Below are 27,728 nucleotides of genomic sequence, written 5' to 3'. Positions count from 1 at the left end.
GTAAATTTCTTACCTTTGTTTTTGGATCGAGAATTTTTACACCATAGATTGAGATTTGTAACTCAACTTTAGGCGTCTTTTGGCCTTCAGATTTCTTGATGTGTCTTGCAAACTGAAACACAAAAAGCACAGCAGCAATCACATTAATAGTGAGTTTATTTGTTTTTTAATTCTCATTTTCTCTCAACTCCCTCCACCTGAAGTTGTTTCCTTCCTTCTTCAATAAACAACACCAACTGTTCCAAGAGTCTCCATTGGGCACAGACCAGCATTTCTAACTGCACACTACACAATGTTCCTAAAATTCAAGGAGAATTATTTTAAAATTACTTAGCATGTTCCCTGAAACTTTTATCTGCTTTTTATGCACTTAATTGAAGATCTTGCATACTTCAAATACTTGTCACTTCTATACTCGTGCATGGAGGATACTTCCAGATGCTCCTTTAAGATATTCCATCAGTTGTTTTAAATGGGGTTGGTTTGAAAGCACTGCAGTTGTCAACACCTAAGAAGCACTTGATCTGTTTTATTCTCAGAATTTATCTGCCTGCAGTCCACTAGATGGTGGCTAGACAGCACTTTATATGACTGGGTTGGGCAATAATTCCAATCCAATACATTTTCCATCCTTTCCCTTCTCCTTTTCTGTACTTGCCTTTCTCTCTTTCTCTTGTGAACATGGCCTATAAAATCAGCACAGTATCTCAAATTCGCCCTGCATGACAGTTCAGAAATGCCCTAAATTTGGGTACCTTTCTTAGCAAATATATGTGATTGCTCTTTGTTACCAGAGCAAAATGTTGCCCTTCTACTCTCAAGTCTTTGACAGCCTGGAATGGCATTTTCAAATGCACAAATAAGGATGATGATCCACTAAAGGCCAGAAGTTGGAGTCTCTGCTTCAGAGCTCTATGTTTGAACACAATTATCCTCAACATTCCCATTCCAGAATAAACCAGGTGCATCATTCCCCACCACTACAAACGTGGGTTTCTTCTGTTCAGTGTCTTCCATGTCAGAAGCCAGTGTGGACAATGGCTTTCAGTGCCATCAAGAATCTAGGGTGCCACCAAGGGTGCTGTCCTAGCAGACCTGGAAGACACAAGACTGAATTGCCTTGTGATTGTGAGGCACTCGGCTGTAGCCAACTGACACCTCTCCCACAAATCCTTAAAAACTCTGATTACAATTAATTATTCATTTGAGTGATAGCTCAGGGTTTTTGCTCTGATCCTTTTCCAGCTTGTACTTGGAAAAATCTTCCCATAACACAAGTGCTTTATGACTGTTAATCTCTTTTATTTCATTTTGCTTACAGGCAGCTTCATTCATGGCAAATTATTAACTAGTTTGCAGAACCACCCTAAAAGCACAAAATGAACCTGTTTTTCCCTTCTTCTCAATTTTATTCTTCATTTTGAAGGCACTTATTGGACTTTTGATAGCTAAATATTAATTGATAATTGATCCTATTAACTTCACACAGCAACAGGATTTACCCAGACACTTCATTACTGATTAATGCACCCCAATAGCTGATAAGTATCACACACTTGGTAAAACAAACAGCACCCTCCCACCTCAAAACCCTCAAACAGCTATCCCCCATCTAAACCACTCTGTGCCATTCTCAACACCAACTCTTAAATATAAATACCTATTTTGCATTTAAACATCTAGAACTGCTACAGTCACTGGCCAAGTATTTTATAAAGTATTTTATATTTCATATAGGATTATTTACTTGTGAAAACCAATTAGTTGAGAGTCAAGGAAATATAATTTCTAGTTCTGCCTCTTCAGCATCATGTATTGCAACACATCCTTTTCCCATTTGTGAATTTAACTTCAAGCCCTTGTCTTGCTATATACACTGGTAATACACATTAATCCCTGTATCTTTATTAAGGTGTACCATGCCATATGCATCTTTTAACTTTTTTAAAAGACATTTTATAGAAAATAAAATTTTAAAAATAATAACTGCTGGTTTACAGCATTTTGTCCAATGGCATCTGTTGACTTGAAAGAACAATTAAAATTCACTACAGAGAAAAAAAATGTTTTCTAAAAATCACTCATTAAACCACACAAATGTCCTGAATTTTATACTGCAAATTTAGCCTTCCAAGTCTGTGATTAAAGAGGAAAAAGATAGGGCAATCATTGCTTTATTAGCACAGATTTTTTTCTTCCAAGATGAATATAAAACTTAAAGTATCTTTAGATAGTTTTCAGATCATGCATTTATTCATTAGCTGCATCCACCAGCTTTCCTCTCTGATTTGTACTTTCCTGATGTCCCTTCACTGGGGGGGGGCTTGGAGGACATGTGTGATCCCTTTTCTCACTTTGCCAGGTTATAAATGGAATGAGAACAAAACCCAAAGATCACCCGGACAGTTTGGTCATCTCAGTTTCCAATGCACTCGATGGTGCTCAGGAAGACACCCATGGAACAGACAACCCTGGGGCACAACCCATCCTTAAAAGCCTGGAACTCGAGCAAATCCTGACCTTTTGGAAATGTCCCTTTGCAAACAAGCCATGCATGAGAATTTCTGTGCAGCAGTGAAGAGAAAGCACAAATACTATTTGATTTCACTGCTAAACTCATGGTATATATTGAGAATGATGATGGAATGCTTGACTTTCCAACAGCAATCATCTCAGAGTCTCAAAAGACAGCTACAACATGAAAAAAGTTGTATTTTTTTTTTCTTAAAAAGAAGTTTTAAAGAAAAAGGTTTTAAAGTAAGTGATGCACAAGTTTCAGAACAGCTGGCCAAAGCTTGCTCCAAGTAGTCAAGAAGACTTACAACACTGAGGAAGTTCCAGAAGGCAGTTCTGTGCCAATTCTAAAAAAAGGGTGAACAAACTGACCCTACCACGTCTCCACTCTCAAAAAAGCAGAAATCCAGTTCAAGAATTAGAGAATTCAAGTGAGATGAAATTAATGATGATCAATATTTTACAAAAAATGCAGCTTGTCCAAGTAGACAAAGCATCTGTATTTGTATGCCACTTACATTTAAGAAAGTGAAGCAATAGAAAGAAAGTATGAGTTAAGTTAGTTACATTAGTCTCCAGATGTAGTTATAAACAGGAAATTGTCATTGGGAAGATATGTTTCTAATGTATTCCAGCAGGGTTTATTTCTTAAGCATGACATTATTGAACAATGACCAGGACAAAAAAAAAAAAAAAAATACTGATATAAAACTGCAAGCAGAAAAAATAAGAGGGAAAGAAAAAAAGAGAGAAAACTAACTAACGCTCTGAAATCTAAAATCATCACAGAGAAAGACTGGTGAAGGGGCAAATAACAGAGAACTCTCATCAACCAGAACACCACAGGCGGGTATCCCAGCAGAGCCCCTTGGTTTCCTACAAGCAACCCTGCAAATCCCACATGTGGCAACAAACTTTGGTTCTTGGGAGACTACCCTGTGAGGATGGAAGAATGAAGTCTTGATTATGTGGCAGGACTTCCACTAACTGAGGACCTTCTCATGAAACCAAAACTGGGAAGATATTTCCAAGAGATCCTTAAGATGACAACAATGTCTGCACTGCATCAGCTGCCTGCAAGAAAACACTCCAATGTTTTCTGCTGAGGGTTTCAAATGCAGAAGGATATTAACAAAACAGAGAAAAAATTCACAGGATATTTAGCAAAGTTACCACAGGGTTGGAAAACCCACTTTAAGACACTCCATAAAATCAAAACCAGGCCAATGGTGAAAGAAACCAAGTGTAAAAGAGCCCCCTCCACACAGACATCCAGGAAAATGAGCTTTCTAATCAAAGGTTTACTGGGGACAGTGAACACACAAAGATTAATTCAGAAAATCTGTGGCAGTTCCTTTCTTAACATTTTTCCTGCCCACTGTCCTGTGCAATAACAGCGCACAGATACTGATCAGCAATTTCTTTTATATCTGACATTCTCCAGAATGCCACATTCAGCCACCTCCCAAACTTGTGCAGGGTTTGAACAGCACATCCCATCACTGAGTCAGGTATCAGGAATTTTCTCTTTTATTTATTTCTAGTCATTCCTTCTACCTAAGGACGACCCCAAGGGACCTCTGGACCTGGGAGATGCACAAACATTATATTTTCCTAATAGCAGACATTTGAAACCAAATAATATTTGTATCTCACACAGTAACAGGATTATTTAAGAGGGTAAAAATCTGCAGCCTCCCATTGGCATCAAAATGGAAAATGATATAAAATTATAATGAATCACAGCATGGCTTGGGAAGAGACACGATGGGCCAAATTCTTACACTGTTAGTTTATATGTATAATGTTCTCAGGCACAAACCCAGGTTTGGTCCAGCTCAGTGGGATGGGCTAGTTTATGTCCAACTGCTTCAGAATTAACATTATATTTTCATGGCATTTTTAGGGAAAGGAACAGATACAAATAAACCTATTTTATATGGTTTAACTTAGCTTTAAAAATAAAAAGAAAAAAAAAGAAAAACCATCCATGTATTTTGTAATTTATCACAGCAGCAGGCGAAAATGCATACTCTGAGAGTGTTATTAAAATTAAATTTGATGTGTTTAGGTATCAAGTCTCATCAAACCACAACCAACAAAAATGCCATGAGGAAAAAAAAAAAATCATGTTTTCAAGACAACCAGGAACTGGAGCTAAAGAATTAATTGTTAAGACTATTTACTCTATAGATCTATAAATCAATTTAAACCATCCAATCAAAACTATGTGCTTCTATTTAATATTTACACCTCCCTGCACAATTCAAGATTTGATTAAAAATAGTTGAGACATCAAAAGGGAGATGTTCCTGTGCTTTGGTTGCTAATCTCCATCCCAGGGAACAGAGGTTCAACTCCTTTATTTAATGCAAGTGACCAGTGACAAACCAGACATTGCAGTTCAAACCTTAAAAGAGCCCTGGTTTAGGACAGGGTCATTGGATGAGCTGGGAAACAGCTTTGTAACCTGTCCTGGAGAAAATGTTTTTCCTCCTTTTTTTTCATTACAACATTCATTATAAAGAAACATGTCTGAAAAAAAACCCACCAGGTTGCATTTTTTTGCAGTGCCTTCATGTTATCTAATTGGTCATGTTATGGTCCAAACTCTCATGGACATTTGATGTGGGTACAATGAAATGATGGCCTCTGAAAAAATAGCTGTCAAAGGGTGAAATTATTTGCAAAATTCAATCTCTCAATCATCTGGGCAGGGAAAAAGCCATCTAGCAGTGTATGTCTCTGGAATAAGTTGTATTTTATTTTCCAGACACACAGTGGACTGAGAGGAAGGCTATCCATCTATTATCTACAGTGTAGAAGACAATACAGTGCAGTCTTTTTTTCCATCTCTAAATCCTGTCAGATTTTAGTGTTTTGTTTTATTTGGGGTGGGCTACTTTGTTGTTGCTGTTTTGAGATATTTTGGTTATTTTGTCTGGTGGCATGGAGGTTTTTTGTGGTAGGTTTTTGATTTTTTTTTTTTCCTGTTTGGTTGGTTGGTTTTGGTTGATTTTTTTTTTTTTTTGAAGGGGGAGGATCTGAGCAAAGGGGGAGGGTTTAATTTTGGGTTTTTTGAGAGGCAGGGTAAACAGGTATTTTCTTATTCAGCTCTTCTCATCTGACTTGTGTTGGTCTTCAGGATGCCCTTGATAGGTTCTGAACCACAAATTCTGCTTTCTGTAGTACTTCAAAGAGAGCAGTCATGGCTGGAAGGCTTGGCTGCAAATCTCTTTATCCCAATATTAAAAGCTTCTCTGTACTCCACCCTCCTCCTCTGTCCTTTCAACAACAAATGAAACTGAGCTTTAACACGGGAGAGAGCTCAGAACAATATCCACACATTGTCCTTTAAGGGCAGCAGCAGGACAGCATCTCTGCGTGTGTGCAAGTGTGTGAACGAGCACTCTTCACTCTGTGTATCCTTAGAGGTCAAGGACATGATGAAAAATATTTCAAGTGGTTTCAAAGTGATTCATTCTATTTGCATTTTGTCTGGTCATCTCCAATTACAGAAGAAAAGTGGGAGAAAAAAAGGATAATGAACTGAAAGGTGGGTAAGCAAACAGCCTTATTTTGGCCCTCACAAAACATCCCCTGGAAGGCTGTAGAAGAAACAGCCCAAAACTCAAGTATTTATTCTGGTTTCTTCCTAACACTCCTCCATGCAGCTTTCTTACCACTGCTCTGGTTATGCTGCTTCCTCCATCTGTCATGCTGCTCTTTCTACCTGTTTCCACCTCTGGCAACCCTTTCAACACCTTACAAGAAGGATCAAATTCATTCTTATAGTCTGATTGAGAAGTTATAAACTTAATTAATCAAGGAAAGTAATCATTTAATAAAATGAAGTGTGATTTGACAACATGTAGACATTCGAGTACCGTAGGCATGTTTGGATACAGCATCTGGGTGCCACGTGCTTGAGTTTTTGTTTCAGTCTAGAAACAATACTGACTAGAAAACTTGAAGGAAAACACGTTTTGTAATAAATTATGATAATAGTTCACCTTATCTTACAAATAAATAAACAAACACATTGTAAAACATTAGTGTTCAAGTTTCTTCTTTCTCCTGCAGTACAGCTCCAAGCACTTGGAAAACACAAGGGGAAATCCCACCTTGAAAAAACCACTGAAGTATCCTCAAGAAAAATTAAACACATTTGCTTGAAATAAAACTATCTTCTAATTGCAACTGTCCCAGAAAAAAATGTCAAGAAAATATAAAAGCCATATTTGGGATAAAACTACAACAAAGCATCAAGAAAAGGTTTGTCCAAGATACTTTATGTTTCTGTAGAACATCAGCTCCATCTGCTGGGAAAAATCAGTTTGTGGAATGGCAGCTGCAGGTTCTGCGCTGGGCAACTCAAGTTTTTGTGCTGAGTTCAGGGCTTTCAGATGATTTAGAGAAGTAAACAGTTGTATATCAAATCTTGACTCTGACAGTTTGGTGACATGAGGGCTTAAGAAAAATGCTTTCTGGTGGCTGTGTTTCATGGTCCGTATATCACTGGAGCATGTGACTTCAAAAGCTTATTAGAGTAATGCATGTCACTTGTAAAAACAGCTCTAAACATTAAGGAAGTGTCAGTTGTTTCTCTGCCAGCTATTCATTTTAATTAAAAAAAAATTATGATTAATAACATTGAAATAAAAGCAAATCCAGATAATTTAAAAATGTAAATATGGCATGAGAAGCTACACGTCTTTTAAAAACCCTCCTACCCCCAAACCACTTCATATTTCTTCAACATTTCTTTCAATATGACATTAGCTTTTCAAGCTGTTTTAATTGCTTAAAAATTATCAATTAGCATTTTATAAAAACAACCTGCAGATGTGTGCTTAATAAAAAAATCCAGTACCTCCAGGCTTCTCTTCAACAACTTCAGATGCACGACGTAAGTCAGCCTTCAAATGAATATCCAATTAATTGGGGATTGTTTCAAACATAAAAGCATTTTCATTGCTCTCTGAATTCTGTTCCAAGATTTTTCATGTCCTTCCGAAAATCATGTTTATTTACTTTGGAAGTTCTCTAATAAACTTGTGATTATGTAAGATCACATGCAATACTTGATAGCTAAGCTACAAAATTCCAAACTTGAAGAAAATAATGTAAGTCTGGCAGCAACTATTCAGACTTCTATCTCCAAGGTGGTTTATTTAGGGAATGTGTGTAGAAAGTTAGAGCAGGTATCTACATACTCCAGTGGCACCAAAGACACACACACACAACATTTCTGGCTTTGCCCACACTTCTGAGAACAGTTATTTGAAATCCTTTTTGGACCCTCTCTCAGAGGAAACAATTTCCACATGTGAAATCATAGAATTCAACCCACCCAAAGCCTCCAGTGACCAGTGAGAGCCCAGGCCAGCCTGGGGTTCCAGCAGTGAGGCAGGGACACTCAGCATTTGGTTGATTCAGGAGTGCAATAAAACACCATTAAAACAGAAGCAAAGCTGCTCCATAGCAAGATATCACTGAGACAGATTTCTGCACAGAACTGATTTTTCTGGGGGTATTGGAATTTATTATAAAGGCAAACTACCCAAGGTGCACACAAACTCATTTTGTTTCCACTGAGAGAATGCTGCAATGCTTAAAAAAGGGTCAAACTTACCCTAAAACACTTGAAAACAACTAGGCAATAATGACTCTGACTATCTGCAGCACAATAAAGTCTTTTTGGCATAAAACACTCCAAGAATCAGCTAAATGAATCTTTAAAGGCAGCTGTACTATTTTGGTAGAGTGAGAACAACAGCAAAGAATGTGTTTCAATACCTTAATAAGATTACTGATCCATCTTGTAAAGATGGTTTTCTCAAGGGAAAACAGAGCCTTAAAAGCTGAGCTGCATGAGTAGCCTCATATTCCCCTTCTGCATTTCTTTGTATGGGAATAACACAATCAATTTTTTCAATATTGACTCCCCAAGTTTCCTGCCCATTTCCAAGGAACCTGTTTAAACAAATAATGAAAAGCCTGCAAAAAAGTTATGAAAAATGCAATAGCAGGGAAAAAGATTTTTACATCTAAGTAAACTGAAGGGCCAATAGCTCAGAGCAGCTGAGCATGAAGCAATTCCACAGGAACAAGGCAGTGGAGTGGACTGGAACAATCAGCATTCCCTGCCCCAGCTCACAGTGTCTGAAGAGCTCTGAGCAGTCAAGGCAAAGCCACATTAACTGAAAACAACCCTCAATAAGTCATTGCAGTCAGATATTTTTAGTTGTCCCCCAAGTCCCTTGGTGCCCAAGCACACATAGCCAAGAGGAAATTGCAAAAGTCTGATTTTCTCAGCCATAGCTGGGGATGGCGGCTAAAACAAATTCTTGCTACCTCAGCTTGTATTAATGAAGCCCTAAATGAGCCTGAAGGAGAAGCATTAGCCAGTGAAGTATATTAACTTTATAAATATTTCTGAATTATTGTAAAATCTGTAAGACAACTAAATATTGTACACAGCAGAACACCTGACCATACAGACATAATAAGGAAGAAACTACACAGTAAAGAGATTAGTAAATGCAACGACTTATAGAGCCAGTGAATTCATCTTGAAAACCTACCAAGTGTTTTAGTTGTGAAAAGAGGTTAAGAGTACATTCCATTTATGTTTCATTAAAAAAATCTTACCTTTAATTTTCTAACAGCATCTCTTACAACTTCTGTGCCTTTGGGCTGCTCCACTTCTGTACTGCCTAGAAACTGAAAAGATTGTAATTTGTGAGCAGTAAGTTATGCATTTAAAGGCCTAATCAAGTTGAGTAATCTTATTTTCCAATTATTTTCAAACAGCATTTTGGAAAGGCAATTGTTTCAGTAGTTGATAAATAAAAAAAAAAAACCTTCACACAGCTATTTCTAATCAAGAGAATAGCAAGAATTACATTCTATACTAATATTAGCATTATCAAAATTGACTTTAAAAAACCATCCTATACAAATCTGTAAATTAGGAGTTCAAGTACCTTTGTCCACAGGGAAATTACTGCTTAGGTAATAACTCTTTTTAGAAAATAATAAAAAAACGCATACAAAATACCGATGGAAGATACTTCCCATGAATCAGCATGAGCCAATCATTTGGATTCTGTCACTAAAACATTCATACAAGATGTGAGATAAATTAAAAGAACTGATTTTCCTCTCAGAGCTGCTTGGTATAGTAACATAGATTTACAGGGACTAGGCTCCAGCTTATGTAAAACAAGAGTCATATTCAAGTAGCTTCTATTACAATTCATATTTTTACCAAGTAAGGCCTTAATGAAAACCAAACACATATGTTTTCATATATAAAGCATAATATTGCAAAAGGGCCTTATTTCTTTATTTGTACACTGAAATGCTTTTATTTTTCTGTACAGTCACACTTGCCTTCTACTGTACTGTTACAAAATGTATGATAATCCTGCCTGAAACCCATCTGTGTGATGCACTAATTGATTTTCTGTCACCCAGTTTTCACAGTGAAGTACAGTTAAGTCACATCATGTACATGTATATGTTAAAATAACACTAAGAAAAAAATCCTCCTTTTTTTCCCCAACGTACAGTTTTCTGTGTACCATGACACAGAGAGGTTTGCACAATTTTTAAGTCATAGCCATTCTGAAAGGGATTTAAATTTGCCAAGATACAAACAATTTAAACAGAGTGACTCTGAAATTTTTACTTCTATTAAATCTTCCAAACATGTTTAGTGCAGTCAGAGTGCCCAAGGTACTCCTGCAAAGAAACTGTGCAGCTCCACCAATAATGAAGCCTCATTAGACATTTGCTACTGACTCTGAGATATGATGTGCGACCTTGAAAACAACAGTGTGTAAACCAAAACACCACACACATCTGCTGTCAATATTCTCTACGATTACACTTCTCCAGCCAGGAGACCAAGGCTTTGGAAGAGCAGAGCAGAAGGCTCTGCTATCGATTTGATGTCCTTCACACAACACCTCCAAGGACTTTAGACCAAGGGGGTGATCAAGTGATGGCTACACATAATGCCTGTAGAGAAGGAAGAATGATTCTTGGATATGATGGATACTGCATGTGGCTGAGACAGAAAGGGAAAGATGAGTGTGAGCAAAAAAAACCTCAAACGAGTAAGATCAGATGAGAGTCTAAGAGGAAGGCTGGAACACCAACATTACCAGATATCTGCACACAAGCATATCCACCACACCTGGCAGAACACAAGAAGCAGAGGTATAATTGCTGTAAGTTTGTGAGCACCTCAAGGTACATGATACACAGAGCAGGAATCCTGCAGAAACAGGAAACAAGAGCTGCAGGTGTGGACAAGGCTCAGTGAGCAGAGCACAGGTCACTGCTGCCCATGGAGAAGCTGAGACAGATGCTTCATCCCTGCCTGTTCCCTAATCCTTGTGCTGTTTCCAAAGTGGCAGCACCAGTATCAGTGTAAGCACTGTAGGTACTTCTCAATACAGATTTAGGGCCAGGCCTTGGGTGGAACTGGGTCACACATACAAAGAGATGCCCCAGGTTATGCTGCCTTGCCTGCACCTGCTTCTCCAGAAGGACACAGGGCTGCCCTACATTTTTTATTTAGGTGCTTCCATCCAGATGACCAAGCTCTTATAAAGCTAAGAAAGAGTCAGTCATTTCCCCAGAACTCTCCTCTGCTTCACAGTCCAAGAAGGATGAAGGTATCTTTGCTGTATTCAGTAAATCCCTGCAGCAGACCAATTTTTCCACAAACAGTACCTTCCACAAATACAGTTTTCCCAGAAGCCTGTACCTCATGCTAATTCACACTACTGCCTCAGAAAATGTAAGCATGAAATTCCCCAGCCACAGCTGGGGAATCTGTTAAATGTCACTGAATTTTAAAGCTTATAGTAATGTTCCCCAAACCAGAAATTACCATTTATGATCATGGAGAGGAGGGAAAGATAAACTGCTGAAAGCATTTTAAAAGACTGACAAAACCTGAAGAAAAACTCATTGTGTTTGTTCAGTAAGTTACAAAAGAAATAAACAACCAAGACTCAGAGAATATAGAAACACCATTAGCCCTATATCAGCATTTACAGAACATAACCCACTAGAATTCCATAAGTCATTCACTCTCTTCCAGATGAGTGTTGGTTTGGACATTAAACATCACCAGTGAAATTTCAATTGCTCTCAGCAGTTCTGAACTGGATGTGGAATTCAAGCTCATGCATAATAAAGTATTAAGCATAGGAAAATAATTAAGACACATTTAATGCAGATACACAAAGAAGAATTGTAGCTTAAGTGTTAATACCAAGAAAAATTACAAGGCTATACTATGGATTGCACTGTTTGTATCTATTTCTATCTCCTTCAATTGCTATTGTACTTTTTGTTAATTCAAGTGTGTTAAAATTGCTTACACATCTCATGCTTGACTTCGCTTCTTAATATCTTGGTAAGAGTAATAAAAAGAAAACCAGCAATTAAGGGGATATATTATGAATATTTGTATTAATTGGACTGTTCTGTTTGGGGAAAAAATATAGACAGAATTTCAGACCAAGACAGGTTTGTAACAAAAGAATGACTGTGCAATAAAGTCTTAACAAACAACTAATGTTTCAATGGGAGGCTTTTTATTGCTTGCTTTTTCATCTGCTCTGCACCTTTTCCATCTCATCTATCATCATTTTCTGTTTAATATCAGGTACCAATTCCTGTGGAATTACTCATGATAGTTAAGCTAAGCAAACAGATGCATTTGCAAAGCTGGGGCTTCAGCTGCCAAGGTCACCATGCCTTTTGTACAACCCCTGACACAGCAGACACACTGCCACAAGGGTTTCTAGGGGAAGCCACCAACAACCAATGAACCTCACCACCCTCATGAAATGGGAAGGTGGCTATTTTGTCATGGTCTTTTCAGCAGATTTTTCTCATCAAATCTCTCACAAGCACAGAGAAAAAAAATTTGTTATATCAGGAAGTTGGTCCAGCTGTGGCATGAATAATGGAATTATTCAGCATGGAAGAGTTTCTGCAACAAAAATTTCAAAGCAAAAGGGGTAAATGTGAAACCTCTCTTTTCAAGCCCAGGCTCCTTTAGGGAGCAGTACTGATCCAGAGTTTTAGATGGGAACTTGACAAGTCAATGCTTGTTTTCAGCATTTGAGGTTCCCTTCTGCAACTTCACTCATGCAGAACCACCAGCAAATGAAACCTAAGTTGTTCCTGAGAGTCAAGCTAACACAACTCCTACACCACTGCAGAAGAGGGAAACAGAAAACAACAGTTTCCCTTCAGAACATTCACTATTAATCCTAAATGCAAACTAATAAACTCATTAAATGCTTAAGTGTTCTTTACATAAGTAATGTGTTCAAATACACAATACAGCTGAAAAATGTTTACACATGACTGCTGCATCTATTTACTGTCTGCAGCTAGCAAAAACATTATTCTTGAGGTTGGTGTACTCCATGCATAATATGCCTATTCAAACAGACACAATACCTAACTTAGGCATGCCATGAGACTCAAATATTTATGTGTTGTTTACTATTAAGTTCATCATCATCATACTGAGTTTTTGCTGGATACTTTAAGAAGTTGGAAGAAGATGACATTTAATATTTTGTATAACATAAAACAAGCTAAAGCGATTTTCTTTACCATACATTCCTCACTGCAGTCTGCCATTCTTCCATATTCCCCACAAAACTGACGAGCAGTTATTTTCCTAATATATTACTCATTCTCATTTCACTTACAGCTGTCTGCAAACAGAAACGACTCTTATGAGGCCAACAGATCCTATCAGTCAGAATTTAAGTGTTCCTTTAATGTACAGTGATGTTTGCCACAAAGAAAGTGAGCTGCTGGCCAGCCACATACAAGACAAACTCCTCAGATCAAACTGTTTCTAATCCAATATTAGCAAACAACCAGATGCGTTCACTCCACATGCAAAGATCTGCAAGATAATGCAGCTGCAAAGAATTAACAGACACTATTTCAACATATTAAATCAACAGAGGTTTTATCACTGACAGCAACAGAGAGACAATTCAGCCCTGGAATGGCCAGGAGGGCTGTCTTACACAACAAGCTATCAGACACACCCTTTGTGGGGACATTTCCCTATGCATTAACACGAGCAAGACTTTTTTTGGTCCAATTCCATTGTGAAGTTATTAAAATTGCTTTTAGAGTTGTACTTTGGCTGGAAAAACTATTAAACTAGAAGGTAAATAATCTTTTACTTTGCTGGCCCAATTAAAGGCCAATTCAAATTTAAGACAACTTCAGGCATCTAGAATCCCTTACATTTCTGACAAGCCTGCTGCTGTTCTGATGTGCCCAACAGGTCTTAGTAAGGCCAGGTGAATTGTTAAGGTTATCAGTGCACTTTTTTTCCTTGACATTAGCAGGAAACTCTCCAGTAATTCTTCCCCTGGCAGTTTAGATTTTGACCCTCAACATTTTATTGGCTTTACATGCAAAGCACATCCAGGTGCTTTTCTTCAGAGCTTAGGGGAGAAAAAATACCTCTATGCATGCTTGAAAAAAGATAGTTTTACCAGACTAAAAAGAATTAATAAACTTGACTCTTGATTGAGAAATTGTTTCAGGTGCACTTCTGAAAATTTAATGTAGACTTCCACTCTTCCAGTAGAGAGCAGTGTAGGATATTTTAATAAAAAAACAACATCTGTTTTCCTTTGTCATCACATTTCAATCTTAGAAAAAAATCCCAGTCTTTCACAGTGCCACATTTCTTTTTTACTCTGAAATTCCTGAACATTAAAAGGTTCTCTTTTGTGCAGACTTAAATGCAATTATATGAAAACAGTACTTAGCAAATCCATACAATAAAGAAAGGGGGAAAAAAAGCAATGCAAAATTACTGGATACCTGCTGCCAGCTTTTGACAAATTAGCTCCTTCTACCTCCTCAGTTCTACAGGGATGCTGATTTACTGATGAAAGGAAGACAAATGTATCCCCATTGTGAGAACACCAGAACAATGGAGTATAAAATGAGAATAAAAGACAGCAGGGACCAGTTCTGAGCAAATGTCTAAGCTTTAACCACTCCAGAAGCCCAGGCAGACATTTTGCTCAGTCTTGCTCTCGTGAGCCTTCTCCATCCCTCAAACAGCAGAAGGACAACAGGGACCATAAAACAAACCACAAAACTTTGTGTTTTGGGTTCCTTCTCTTGCCCCACCTCACAGTCCAGTTCCTCACCTGAGGCAGCTTCCTTGGTTCTCTACAAAGACATGTTTTTGCCAGGGCACATAAATGTTTGGATTTTTCCCCTTTGGAGAGCACTTTCCTAGTGCCACCTTAAAAACAACTCCCAGGCATGATTGCCACTCAAATGAGAGCAGAAATCCAACTCACCATATGGGAGTTTGAGGCAGCAAAGTGGCACAGACATCAGCACATTCCCTGAATATCCCCTGCTTGTCTGACATCTAATGTTCTGTACAAGTGGTGGCCTGCACACAGCAAGGAAATTCTAGGTATTTTTTGAGGGAGTGTTCAAGTACTGCTGGCAAAGAAAAAAGATGAATGCACAATTAAAAAATTAAAAAAAAAGTTATCTAATGGAAATCAAATATTACCAGGTATTTAATCCACCAATATTTACAGTAATTAAGATACAATGAAAGAAAAATATATTTCATAAGTTATTGAATTATTTGGGGAGAAAAAAAAGAGCATTACAAAAAGGATCATAAAATAATTACGTTCAATACTTTCTTCTATTCTCTACATCTGCAATAATTAAGACTTCTCCACCATCAAACGTACAAGCAGTCATTTCAGTCTTGATCTATTAATCAGTAATAAAGAACATTTTTTGATAACTAAAGCTCAACATATCTTTTAACAGCTGACAGACAGACAACAAACATTTCCCTGGACTAGTGCACCTCACCTGGATGTGGCTCTTGCCCAAATGTCTGGAAACAGGAATCCCTAGAAATATTCTGTCAAAGCTACCTGAGAAACTGAGGACATGTGGCAGCCCTAATCCCACCTACACCTGTCTTCTAACCCATGTTCAGATATGCTAAAAGGAGAAATTATTGAGCTGCTGACTGGAAGAAATCTGACATGTGGGCCAAGTCAGCTGATTCCAGCTTGGTGTAGCCCTAAAGGCCAAAGAATGGAATAATTACACAAGGTCACATTCCTCCTCAAGTCCCACTGCAGCCAGAAGGGAAAGTGGCACTTAAAAAGACAAATACAATAGGAATATATGTTTGTGTTACAAAACCAGCTTCTTTGTAAGCAGAAATTCAGGAGAATTTAGGACACATTTGGTAAATGATCAAAACTTAAATCTTCTCCAGTGTGGTCACATACTAAGGGGGCTATCAACAAGGATAAAATAAAAAATCAAATCTGATTGCAACACAGCTATAAAAGCTGTGTTCTGTATTAAACCATCTAATTCTAAAGAGAAAATGATGCTAATGACAGCTAGGACCAACACAGGGGAGGTAAGAGCAGGCTGGAATACAGAGAGAGAGTAAAGGTCACACATGTATGTTGTCAAGATTGTCACTACAGAAAACCCAGTTGTACAAGAGAAACCAGCCAGCATTTCTTCAGTCCATCCATCTCCCCAGCACTTCAGAAGCACACCTCAAACTGAACCATGCCCCGAAGAGACTGCACCACTGGGGGTGGTGTACCCTGACCTCCCACTGCACACACCACCAGCAGCCACCCTACAGCTACCCAGACTAGAGGCAGAGGCTGAGAGCAGCACAGCTACCCCAGCCTGACTCCCACCTCAGGCACTGACAGGAGAGAACATTTCCCTGGCTCTGCTCCACACACTTGTTAGCAGGAGCTGACTGTTCACTCCAGCCCTGAGTGAGGAGGCAGAAGCAGGAGGGTAACAGGGATATGTCTTAGGGATAGTCCAGCTTGGAGCAAAAAAGGCCAGCAAACCCAAGTCACTTTTAGAACATTCTTAAACTTTGATGTATGGGAAAAGGGCTTAGAAAGGGAACACTTTGCCAGTGCATAAATGGCAGTGATGCTAATACCAGTAGTATATCATGCTGAAGGCCTGTTTTCCTTTTGATCCCAGGTGCACTTCCCATAGCTGATAAATAAAACCAAGGATAACATTTGGCATGTAATAAACAAGGGCAGGAGAAAATGGCAGCGAGAGAAAATTCATCACTGGAAAACAATTTCTCATCATGTATTCCCTGGCTGTGACTGGGTCACACAGGTTCTTTTGATAGCATTCTTTCCTCATGTGTGTTGCAATGTTCTTTAGCCTTCACATGCAAGACTCCTGTTCTCAGAAGCTGGACAAAATTAGGAGTAAATTAAAGAATGACACATTTCCAAAATTTATCTATTGTGCTTAAATTTGGACACGATCTGTGTTTCCAGTTTTGGCTTTTTACACATGTGAAAACATTACTTTTTTTTGGTAGAAGAAATTGTCAGATCCTTTTACTGCAGCAGAAGATGTCTGTGAGTAACCCAAAGGCACCATCCTCAAGTTATTACAGCTCTTTTCCTTCAATCCACACACTATTGACACTTACACCAAACAATGGCATCAAATCACTGTCTTCTGCTCCCCTGCCACTACTCATCAACTCTGCAGAGCCTCCTGTAGCACAGCTGGATACTGCCTCGAAGTTTAAGGGTAACTACCAGGAGAAAACCCATCCAATAAGCATAGTATTGACTAATGTGATCTAGCTTGACCCTACACATGGCCTGAATTGCTGCTGACTTGTGCAGGAAGTGACCGAGCTACCCAACCACAGATGCTCAATAACATCCTTGTCAGCTCCTGCAACCCTCTCTTGTTACTCTCATATTATTTTAGATTCCATTTAGTTTGTGACCTCCAAGAATGAAGAACTGGCAGCTCTAAACTGACTGGTCAGTCTTAAAATGCAGCACATCTTTAGTTCTGCAAGAATTTTCAGTGCTGCACCACTATTTGGTGGAGGTGTGCTCAAGAACCATTCTGTATCAAGAGAGGACAAACAGACCTAATTATATAATTTTAAAACCTGACACTTCCTTTAGAAAGGATATTCAAATGTGAAAAGCCTCTGCTACTCCCTGAAGACACATCCCACTATTTGAATACCTCGATTTAGAAAATTTATATTCTTGACTGGATTGTTTCCAGTAAAAAAAAAAAAAAAAATTAGTTTACCTTCACTGAAGAAAGCCACCTAAAAATAATTAATATTCATTATTTTATACATCAGATTTTGAGCCTCAGAAGTAAAACAATAACAGAGTGGACAGATTTTTCAGCTTTACAAGTTCATCATTAGACAAACTTAGCTCTGCACCACAGCAACTCTAACTCAAACATAATTTGTTCATGAAAATTGTAAAGTCAAAGTAGGCCCTTAAATGTACTAAATCACTGCTCTTCATTAAGTCCTAGATATTTTCAAATAACTTAATGTAACAAGTTTGATACCATTCGCTGCTTTTTTCTGTTTCCTTGAATCAGATGCCAATGCAGTGATTTAATTTACCTTAGACATAAAACACTTAGACATAAAACAGAAAAATTGCAACAGCTCCTACATTCTTTGTACAGATGTGAAATGCAGTGTTAGAAATTTCAGAACACAGAGCCACTTTGCTTCACTTCCCCCTTAACCTCTGCTGATGCCTGCAGCAAACCCTGGCCATTCAGCAGGAACTTCACTGCACTGCTGTAAGAGAAAACCTTTAATTGTTACTACCTGTGTAAAGCCACTACCCCACCAAAGCTGAGGTTAAAGATCATCTTCTTCAGCACTCCCAAATGGAAAAGACAGATTTCCACATCCACTGGCCCCTCCAAAAACACATCTCTCCAGTAAAATGCTACAATTAAAGGTACAGCAAGATGAAGATCCCAAGTTGCATCACAGCAACTTGAACACCCAGCATGAGCCATCCAAAGCAGCTGTCCTGGTCTGACAATTAAGACCCTGGTCTTCATAACCTCACTGTTCCTTTGAATGCAGCACCTACTGCTTGGCTCTGTATTAACATCCTGAAACCACCCCTTTTTTTTTTACAAAATACAGCAAGCTGAAGCTTGAACTCTGTTAAGCTCCATCTGTCCTGCTGACTTTTTTTTCCTGTTACAAATAAAAGGCCTATCTCCTCAAAAAGAGTGGAAACTGAACTGAGACAAAAAGCCCTTATGAAGAACCAAGATATGCTGTCAAGTATTTGATAACAAAAGCTGTTTTAATTCAGAAAACTGGCAGAACCACTCTGCTTTACCCATAAGGTGAAGCTCTCTAAAACCGGGAGCATTTTGGTGCACTCAGAACTTTTGGGGTGCACGTCTGAGCCAGGGGAGCAAACAGGCCATGGCACCACTGAGAGCAGCTGCTCCTTCCAAGAGATGTTTCCCACATGAGTTCATTGTTAGGAAGGGCTCTGAGCACGGGCTTCAGATTCTTTCTTTCATAACAACACCAGCCAGGAGTTTCCATGTGCCAGTTCAAGGTGGGATTGTGCAATTCTGACCATTCAGCTTGTAGCAACTGAAGCGGACACAAAATTCTTACAGCCTTCCTTTGCTCAATGTAAATAAATTCTACAAGTTCTGGAAGAAATTGTGATGGATTTATTCACATATATATAGTATGTATACGTTAATAAATACAAATCAAAAACTATTGAAGTTATTCTTTTGTACCAAAAAACACTAACAATATCTCAAAAAAGCAGAGATTAAATTCCACAGATGTTTCCCAGTTTGTGGTTAAAGTTTATTTTAATCTAATGTCTACCTCCCTTGTCCTTGACTAACAAAATACTAAACTTGTACTATCACACTTTTGCCATGGCAACATGCAATGACATTATAAACACAGAAACAGGAATTCCCTGAGGGACAAAAAACAGAAGTCACAGTTAGGAAAAAAATCCTCATTCCAACACAAATAGCCTCAGTAATAGGAACAAATAACTATTGTCCCTGACTCTCAGTTTATTAAAGACCTTTTCCAGTTTAATGTGAAATAAGAAATGGCCTATTTTAAGGACACTGCATTGCTTCTGAATCAGGACTTTTAATACTGCGAGGCTTTCTGCACCATAATTAGAATAAATGGCTCCTGATTTAATTCCTGATTCAGGGAATCGATGTGCTGTCAAACAGAGGACAAGCAGCACGCCAGAAAAGAGCTATTCTGAAGAAAGAGCCATGAATGTGTGCAGCTAATGCTTTAGTAGCTTGGAAATATAATAAAAATTTTGGTAAGCTTCTCAAGGAACCCAAAATTTTGGACAGAGTCTCAATTTCTATTTTTTTAAAGCTATCATTATCAGAGAAGATAATCTTTAAAATCTAGTAGCATAACTTTGTGTGTAGTAAATAATTTATATATACATTCTGTGGGCAAGGCAATGGACACCACAGGGCAGATACAGGTACTGAGGTGTATTAAAGGACAGGAACATGAAGTGTGAAACTTGGTTGTTTTTTTCATTGGTTGGTTGGTTTTTTTTTCCCTAAACTGTAAATTTCCTATACTGAGAACCACTTAATTTGTAAAAAAAGAATAATCTTAATGTTTTATTAGTAATGTAACTTCAGTGAGAAAATATATTGAGTCCATATGCAAAGTGTAATTCACAATCATGTGGCTAATCTATATGAATATGCTAAATTAAATACTATATTCACAGAAATTAATATCAGCATTTTGATAAAAGTGGACAAGAAAATGTCTGTGTTCAACTAAAAAGGAATTTTTTTCTCTTTGCTCCTAGAAACTACTTCCTAAGCTCAATTTACTTCTTTAGAGGTGTTGGTAATTTTGTACAAATGACACATATAGATGTCTTTCTCAGTTGCTATATTCACAGAACACTCTCAGAAATTTTCAGAGTGTATTTGACTGGGATAGCCAAGTCAAAATCAAATTAGTTACTTGTGGAAGGAACTAATTCTGCAGAGAGAGAAGGTCCATGCAGCAGATAAATACACAGGGAACAAAGCAGAGCAGTAGCCATGCCCTTAAAACTGCAACATGATTGAATTTCTGACAAAATATCTTTAAGTGGTTATCTTGGAATAAAACAAAAAGGACAGGGCACTGGTTTTGAGTGCTTTGATTATTTGGATTGAAAAGGGACAATAGCAACAAGACAGCACAGCTGGGATGCAAACTGAAAAAGCAAATGAAGAGCAGGGGCTGCAGAGGATGTGGCTCTTCAACCACAGCAGCTCAACAGCATTTTCATCTACTACGGGCTCATGACTACAGCACAAGGTAAGCTGCTCAGGGATTTTTGGGAACTGCATTCAAAATTTTTATGGGGAAACACAAACTGTTGGAAATCTTCCTTTCCAAGGCTGGGAGTGCACCCTTAACATGCCCCTGCCTCATTGTCTGTGAATGCGCTGCTGCACAGAACACAAAGCCTACTCTAAATCCTTCTTCAACTCCAGCACAGATTCTGGAAGCAAGTACAACTCAGGCAATGGGCCTCAACAAGGAAAGCACTTCTTATGTTGGTTTAGCTGTACTGGATCTTTCACTTTTCCTCCAGAGAATTGGAAATGTCTTCTCGGTGATGATTTCTGTTTTATGAGCCTGTCTATATTCTCTCTCAATCTGTTTTTCAGAAGAAACTCCCTTTTTTACACATAATCTCTCATAAAAGACAGCTATAAAACAGATATGATCACCATAATTCAACACCTGGCCTTCAGGCACTTGAAGAATATCCATAACAAAGTTTTTTTTTTTCAAAACCTGGCTATGATGAGAGTATTTAAAAATTATTTGAAACAGAAATAACTGTCTCTTTATGTTATCATTCAACAAATGTGAAGAGCACTACTAAAACACAGGAAATATTCTTCCTGCTGAACAGTATTACAAAATAGAAAGCTGAATTTTCTGATTAGACTGATTATTTTAGCAAAATAGAAAAATATTTCAACCTGGCAACGTCAGATATGAAAAGAAACCACCATTATCATGACCTTAGACCCACCAGCAGATGAGATGAACATCTTGGATGAACTTTTTAAGAGAACATAACTGAGATGGAAAGTAATCTGTAAGTTATTTTACAATGGCAATTAATCCAACAAAAATATTGGCTTTTACTTCTTACTTCATAAAAAATATTATGTTTTCCAATAAAAGACCTCAGTCTGGTGCTGAAGTGGTAAAATTAATCTAGACTAGATCATTATAGTGGTACTCATATCATTAGGTGAACATAGAATCAGAAAAGTTTGATTCTGTATTTAAAAATCCTTCACATAAGGATTTGGAGTCTTCCCTAAATAGCAACCTAATCCTTTTCACTTAGGGAGCAGGTATTGAGAAGACATTTAATCTTGAGCTCAAGGCATGAAAGCAGAGTTCAAAATCTGGGGTCTGATTTGAGAACAGAGATTTGGGGCAGATATGTGGAAAAGTTTCAGTATTACCTCAGTTTCTTATCTGTAAGCTGAGGATAATAAGTCACCCATTTCTTATCTGCATTATCATTTAATTATCCCAACTGAGAAGAAAGCTCATGAGAGAAGTCCAAGGTCTTCTGTTGCCTACTTATTCTGAGCTTTGATCTATGACTGTCTGCATCAGGGTAGCACCTACAGCCTCTCTCTCATTATTCTAGAGGCTGCACAAGCATCAAAAAGATAGCCCTCAGCTTCAAAGAATTTATGATCTAATGAACTGTGATAAATTGCAGTAACCCCTTGGAAATGCACAGCACAGTTTCAGTTAGTACCCCTGAGTGTTACTGATGAAAATCAATATAAAACATCGACCCTATTCTTCCTCATACACATCAAACAGCAAACACTAACACAAATAAAAAGCTATAACCAGCACAAAATTAACAAAGCATTCTGTCACACAGCACACACTCAGAGTGCTTCAGCAGATTTCAAAGATAAAAAAAATCATGTGAAGAGGTCCCACCTTCCCACCTGCCTGTCTTCAAAACCCCAAATTTAACCCTCAAATCCATACCTAGTTTTAAAGATTTAAGATTAATCTCAACATTAAGCATGCACATGCAATTTTGGGGCATTCTTTTTCATTTTGAGAGTGCGTTTGCCTGTAAGAGTTTCAGGTCCTCAATGCCTCATAAAGTGCAAGTTGGGATATGGCCTCTAAATTGTGACTTAAGAAGGCCTATAAATTCCTGATTTGAATGGATTTTTCCACAATAAACCTGTGTTCATGAGTAAACAAGACTTCCCTCCCACCTAATCTTTTAGCTCTAATTAACATGATTTGTTGAGTTACTTATCTGTCCTCCCAGTTCCTCCCTACTCGGAAGGAAGCTGCAGCAATAGTACAAAGATAGGGTTTAAGGACCTTTCTAGTTCATATGCTTCAAGTTATCTTTCCCTTCAAATGCAACCCTTGGTTCCATACATTTCAACGATTTAATGGACGTCTTTGTTTCTACATTTTCCCAATTTACAGTAATACTACAGCAACACATTGAAAAACAACTTGTAAAACAATAGGACCTGCCCTGTTTGGATTTTTCTTAAAGGTTCAGAATGAAGAGAATATTTGTTATGAAAACACTGAAAAAATACTGAAGGTTTAGATCAATGTAACCCATCATTCCCTTTTAGTGACACACAATAATTCCTAGTGAAAATGCAAAACATTTCAACAAAGCTTTACAAATAACTTAATGTAAATATTTCTCCTCTGCTATGTTCCAAACCAGAAATTATTAGTTCCTCTATTAAGTTACACCTAATATTCTCATAGTCAAAGTTCAAAATGCTTTTTAAAAGAGGCCAAGATTGGTTTTACCCTTTCTGAGCCAGAGTAATCTGATGGAGGCATTTCTGAGAGAAATATTTATTGCAGTCCAGGATCCACAGCTGACTAGTGCACATTACTATTTTATTAAGGTTAATAAAGTCAGAGACTGCAGCTGGTGGTTTGCCTAATGGTTTACTGAGGATGAATCCTCATGGAGATCAGCATATGTGAAACTTTTCCTGAATGGTGAACAGCCTGTCTGTTGGATTGACTCCTGTAGTCTTGGTTCTGTTTTTAAAATTGAATCCCCTTGTAGAATTTTCTGTTAAAAATCTTGTGCCATTCTCTTATTTTCTATAAACCAGGTCTGTGTGTAGTTTCTAGAAGGGCTGAGATTAAATACAGGAGATAAGAAAGAGTAATTCATCTGCAGGCCTAATTTAATTTAAAACAAACCAATCTATAAACAGCTGTGGGCCACCTAGCCCACGAGGACAATAATCCAGATGTTTGAACCCTACTAATTCCAGTGCCAGACATGCAACTCACTTGATGCTCGACAGGGCAGAGGCTGAAAGGCCTTCTTCCAGAAACCTCACATTCCCACAGCTGACAGCTCTCATGGAAAGAGAGCTGCAGAGGGAATCCCAGAGGAGATGCTAATGAGGCTAATTGGCAGTTTCAAGCAGGCTTAGGGAGAGGCAAGGGAGAAGGAACAGAGAGGGATGCGGAGGGTTGAGTAAATCTTGGTTGACCCGAAGGTCCTTGCACACTCTTTCTTGCTTTGTTAATTCTGACTGGACAGACCTCTGAGCTTTATTCATTTGTCTTAACAGGCAGATCACTCACTGCTCCTTAGTCAGCGAGTACCTGCCCTTATCCAGGGCTGAGGAACTCGTGACTCTGAGTATCACAGACTTCAGAAGATTAATACTCAAATACTAACTTAGTCTTTCTCTGAAGAATAGGAAAATGATATTGTAAAAGCTCCTATGAAGCTTCTAACGATTTTGTGACTTTTGTCTCAACAATCTCATTGGTCACCTCTTTTGAGACAATACCACGGAAAGGCAGAGATGCAACTGTTCAAAACACACTTTTAAACTCATAGTTAACACAGTATCTTTAGAAATATGCTTCAGATACTGCATTCAATACTAAACCATAGAAACATTTAGGTTGAGAAGGGCCTCTAAGATCATTGCATGCAATTGTTAACCCAGCACTACCATGTTCAGTGCTAAACCGTGTCCTGAGTGTTACAACCACATGTTTTTTGAACACTTTCAGGGCTGGTGATTCCACTACTTCCCTGGACAGCCTATACCACCCTTTCAGTGAAGACAGTTTCCCTAATATCCAACCTAAACCTCCCCTGACGCAACTTGAGGCAATTCCCCTTGTCCTGTCACTTGTTACCTTAGAGAAGGCACCAACCCCCACCTGTCTAAAACCTCTTTTCAGGTACACGTAGAGAGCAATAAGGGTTTTCTTCAACCTCATTGTGCTTATGGGGAAAAAAGATGGGGAGCATCTGGGGCTCCCTCAGCAGCTCCTCATAGGAGGAGCTAAATGCAATATTATGAAGAATTGCTGTTGAGAGTTGCTAGAGAAAAATCGACACGTGCCTTTTCTATAAAAACAAATATATTCTACTTTCAGAACTTTTTGGATTAACACTTAAAACACAGGGCTGTTCTTCATTCCAACAAACAGCTCTTCTACACCAAGAATCATAATTTGGAAGAATAATATAATAATCATAATCTACATAAAGAATAATAAATTATAGAACAAAAATAATCTAAAGAATGTACCTCAATAACAAAGAATGTTGGGTCTCAGGTGCTATGCTGTTCACCAATGTGCTCTGTTAACCCCACCATCCACATAAGTCTTCTATACCAGAGAAATCAACACCACAGAATCCCTTGATGTGGATTTTCAAACTCAACCAAAACAATACACATACTTAAGAAACGCAATCTTGTAGTAAAAGGTTACAAAAAGGTAAAAGGTTACTTTGAGCCAGAAAGAAGTTTACCATACATGTATAAACGATATGCCACACAATCCAGAAGTTATTTAAATTCCAGGGGTTTCACGTTCCAGCCCTTCTGCAACTGATTCTAAGACAGAATAGAACAACAACAACCCATTCTTGAAGTAAAATAAAACACAAGGCTTAAAATTACACCTAGGCCAAATTCTTCCCCATATCTAAGCAAAGTGAGAAACCTGGCAATACTCATGCTCCAGGAACTTTGGAATCCTAGCTCCTAACGCTGAGCACAGCCCTCTGCCACCAAGAGACCAGCTCTGCATGAGCAGCAACATTCAGCAATTCCCTGTATGAGCACCCCAACAGGGAAACTCTTCAGACCCTGCAGGGTAAATAAAGCCTTGCAGTTTCATTGTTTCCCTTAAGTTGCATTCACACTAGGAAGCTTAAACTAAGCCTGACTTCCATGTGAAAGGTTGTTAGACCAACTGCTATGGTAGTTGAAGCCTCTTAGTAAGATACAAATATCATCTTTCCTCTTAAAGCCACGGTCAGGCAGCAATCAGTTAGACTGCATAATTCCCAAAAGCATTCCTGCATCCCTGAACAGCTGACTGAGCATCCAGCTACAGCTGGCAGAGATACAGAGAGGAGGGCATGGGACAGGAAACATAGGAGGAATACAGATATATTTTTCAGGCATGCAGGGATGAATTTAGAAAAGCCAAACCTCAGCTGGGGTTGGCAGCAGCAAGGAATGTGACAGAGAAGGTGATGGTCAGGAAAAATGGATCTGCATTTGTTCAGCCTGAAGGTGATGAGCCTGGTGTACACACATCGATGCGTATGCATGGCTGAGAGTCACAAACTACAAAAAATTACAGGTAGAAATAAGGCAAAAGAAGTCAGAATGGGAGGGAATATAGCCTGCAACTGCCTGCCAAGAGGCTCTGAATCTCTGCCCTTAATGACATTTAAAGCTCAATTGCATAAGGCTCTGTTTTGTACCACCTGGCTTTGAAATAATTTCTCAGATGGGAATCAACTGGATCATCTCCAGAGGTCCATCCAACTTATATTACACTAGATTCTTCCATTTCAATTCCCAAAGCAAATCCTAATCCAAATGCAGGACAGCCAAGGGATAACTCCAACATTCAAGGATATATAGGACATTCCTCTTCCTAAAACTGAGGGTTTCAAAGTCCAACAATGAGCTAAAGCTTTTGCAGGTTTGTATTTTCAATCCAGATTATAGTTGTTAGAAATCATATCAATGTGTGAAATAACTGATTTTAGAACTTTCTACCAAAAAAATTTGCCTAAAGCTCTTAAGCTGTTTAAAAATATTTTTTCTCTGATGGGAGAAGTGAAAATTAGACTGCTCAAAGTCAGAGACAATGAAAAGGACTGTAATTAAGCAGCCAGGGTGCTAAATAAATGGATGCGATGGCGATTTATGTGAGAGAAAGAAACTGCTTGGATACAAAGGAAACCTAAAACTTGCTCAGGATAGGAAATACTTTAGGGCTGTGGTAGATTTCACATCAGCTTCAATGTAGACAAGGGGCTCTGTCTCCATCCTGTTTTATGACATTTTTAACATTTTACTGCATTACTGAGAGAGGGACTCCAATGGCTGCTCAGATCCTCTGCCGAATGCCATTAATTGGTATGAACAATTTGTGATTCCTGCCAAGAAACTCCAGCTCCCACAACTTACTTGTGCTGCAAATCTTTGGTAGTTGTAACTGAAGTTATGTCACCAGGACTCAGAAATTTCAAGGAAAGTGGAGCTCATGAAAAGCCCAAAGGATGACAAGCAAAACCTTAAAGAAGATGACAGCCATGGAGAACAGATCAAGAGCTACTGGTTTGTCCTTCAGTTGGAGTTTATAAAGTACTGACAAACATGATCAGTGTTTTTTATCTCACTTCGCCAATTAAATTAATCTTGGTATTTTTTTTTTGTTTCAAACTGGAACCTACCACAAATATTTCACTGAAACACATACACCCTATTGTTTCCTTTTCCTGAAAAAAGAAAGAATTGAAACATCATCCATTATATTAAACTGTCTTGCATTACTATACACAAATGGACTTTAAAGAAGAAACACTGGAATTGCTCATAAATTTGATTGTTTTCTTGAAGAATACCCCCTTCTGGAGAGCAAGAACAATCAAACCAAGTCAGTTGAGAGTACCTGTTGCAGACTTTAAATATTTTATATTTCATTTGCATGTTTATTCATCTTTGGTATAATGAGCCGCAATTTAATTACTGTAATGTATCAGAAATAATTAAGAAGTTCAAATTTGCATTGCCTTGTAAAATTACAATTTTTTGCTTTCCTATCTCATTTGGGTATTTTCACAAAACTAATTTTTTCTGTGCTTAAACGCTGAATTAATTTTGATCACATGCAAGACATTTTGGTACTTTAA

At 38.2% G+C, this 27,728-nt stretch overlaps 1 protein-coding gene across 4 annotated transcripts in view; it reads right to left on the bottom strand.

Annotated features, from left to right (window-relative positions):
• GULP1 (GULP PTB domain containing engulfment adaptor 1) overlaps positions 1-27,728 on the bottom strand; it is a 146,354-nt gene that overhangs the window by 32,705 nt on the left and 85,921 nt on the right. For all 4 annotated transcript variants that reach the window (XM_053948307.1, XM_053948310.1, XM_053948311.1 and 1 more), the window contains 2 exons: positions 9,169-9,240; positions 14-112 (listed from right to left, as the gene is read on the bottom strand). In XM_053948307.1, coding sequence (XP_053804282.1) covers positions 14-112; positions 9,169-9,240 — 171 coding nt within the window. The remainder of the gene's footprint in view (positions 1-13; positions 113-9,168; positions 9,241-27,728) is intronic.

The sequence above is a fragment of the Vidua chalybeata genome, chromosome 7 (assembly GCF_026979565.1).
Source record: "Vidua chalybeata isolate OUT-0048 chromosome 7, bVidCha1 merged haplotype, whole genome shotgun sequence".
Taxonomy (NCBI): Eukaryota; Metazoa; Chordata; class Aves; order Passeriformes; family Viduidae; genus Vidua; species Vidua chalybeata.
Note: the sequence above shows the minus strand (reverse complement) of the source record. Positions and strands in the feature narration are given on the sequence as shown.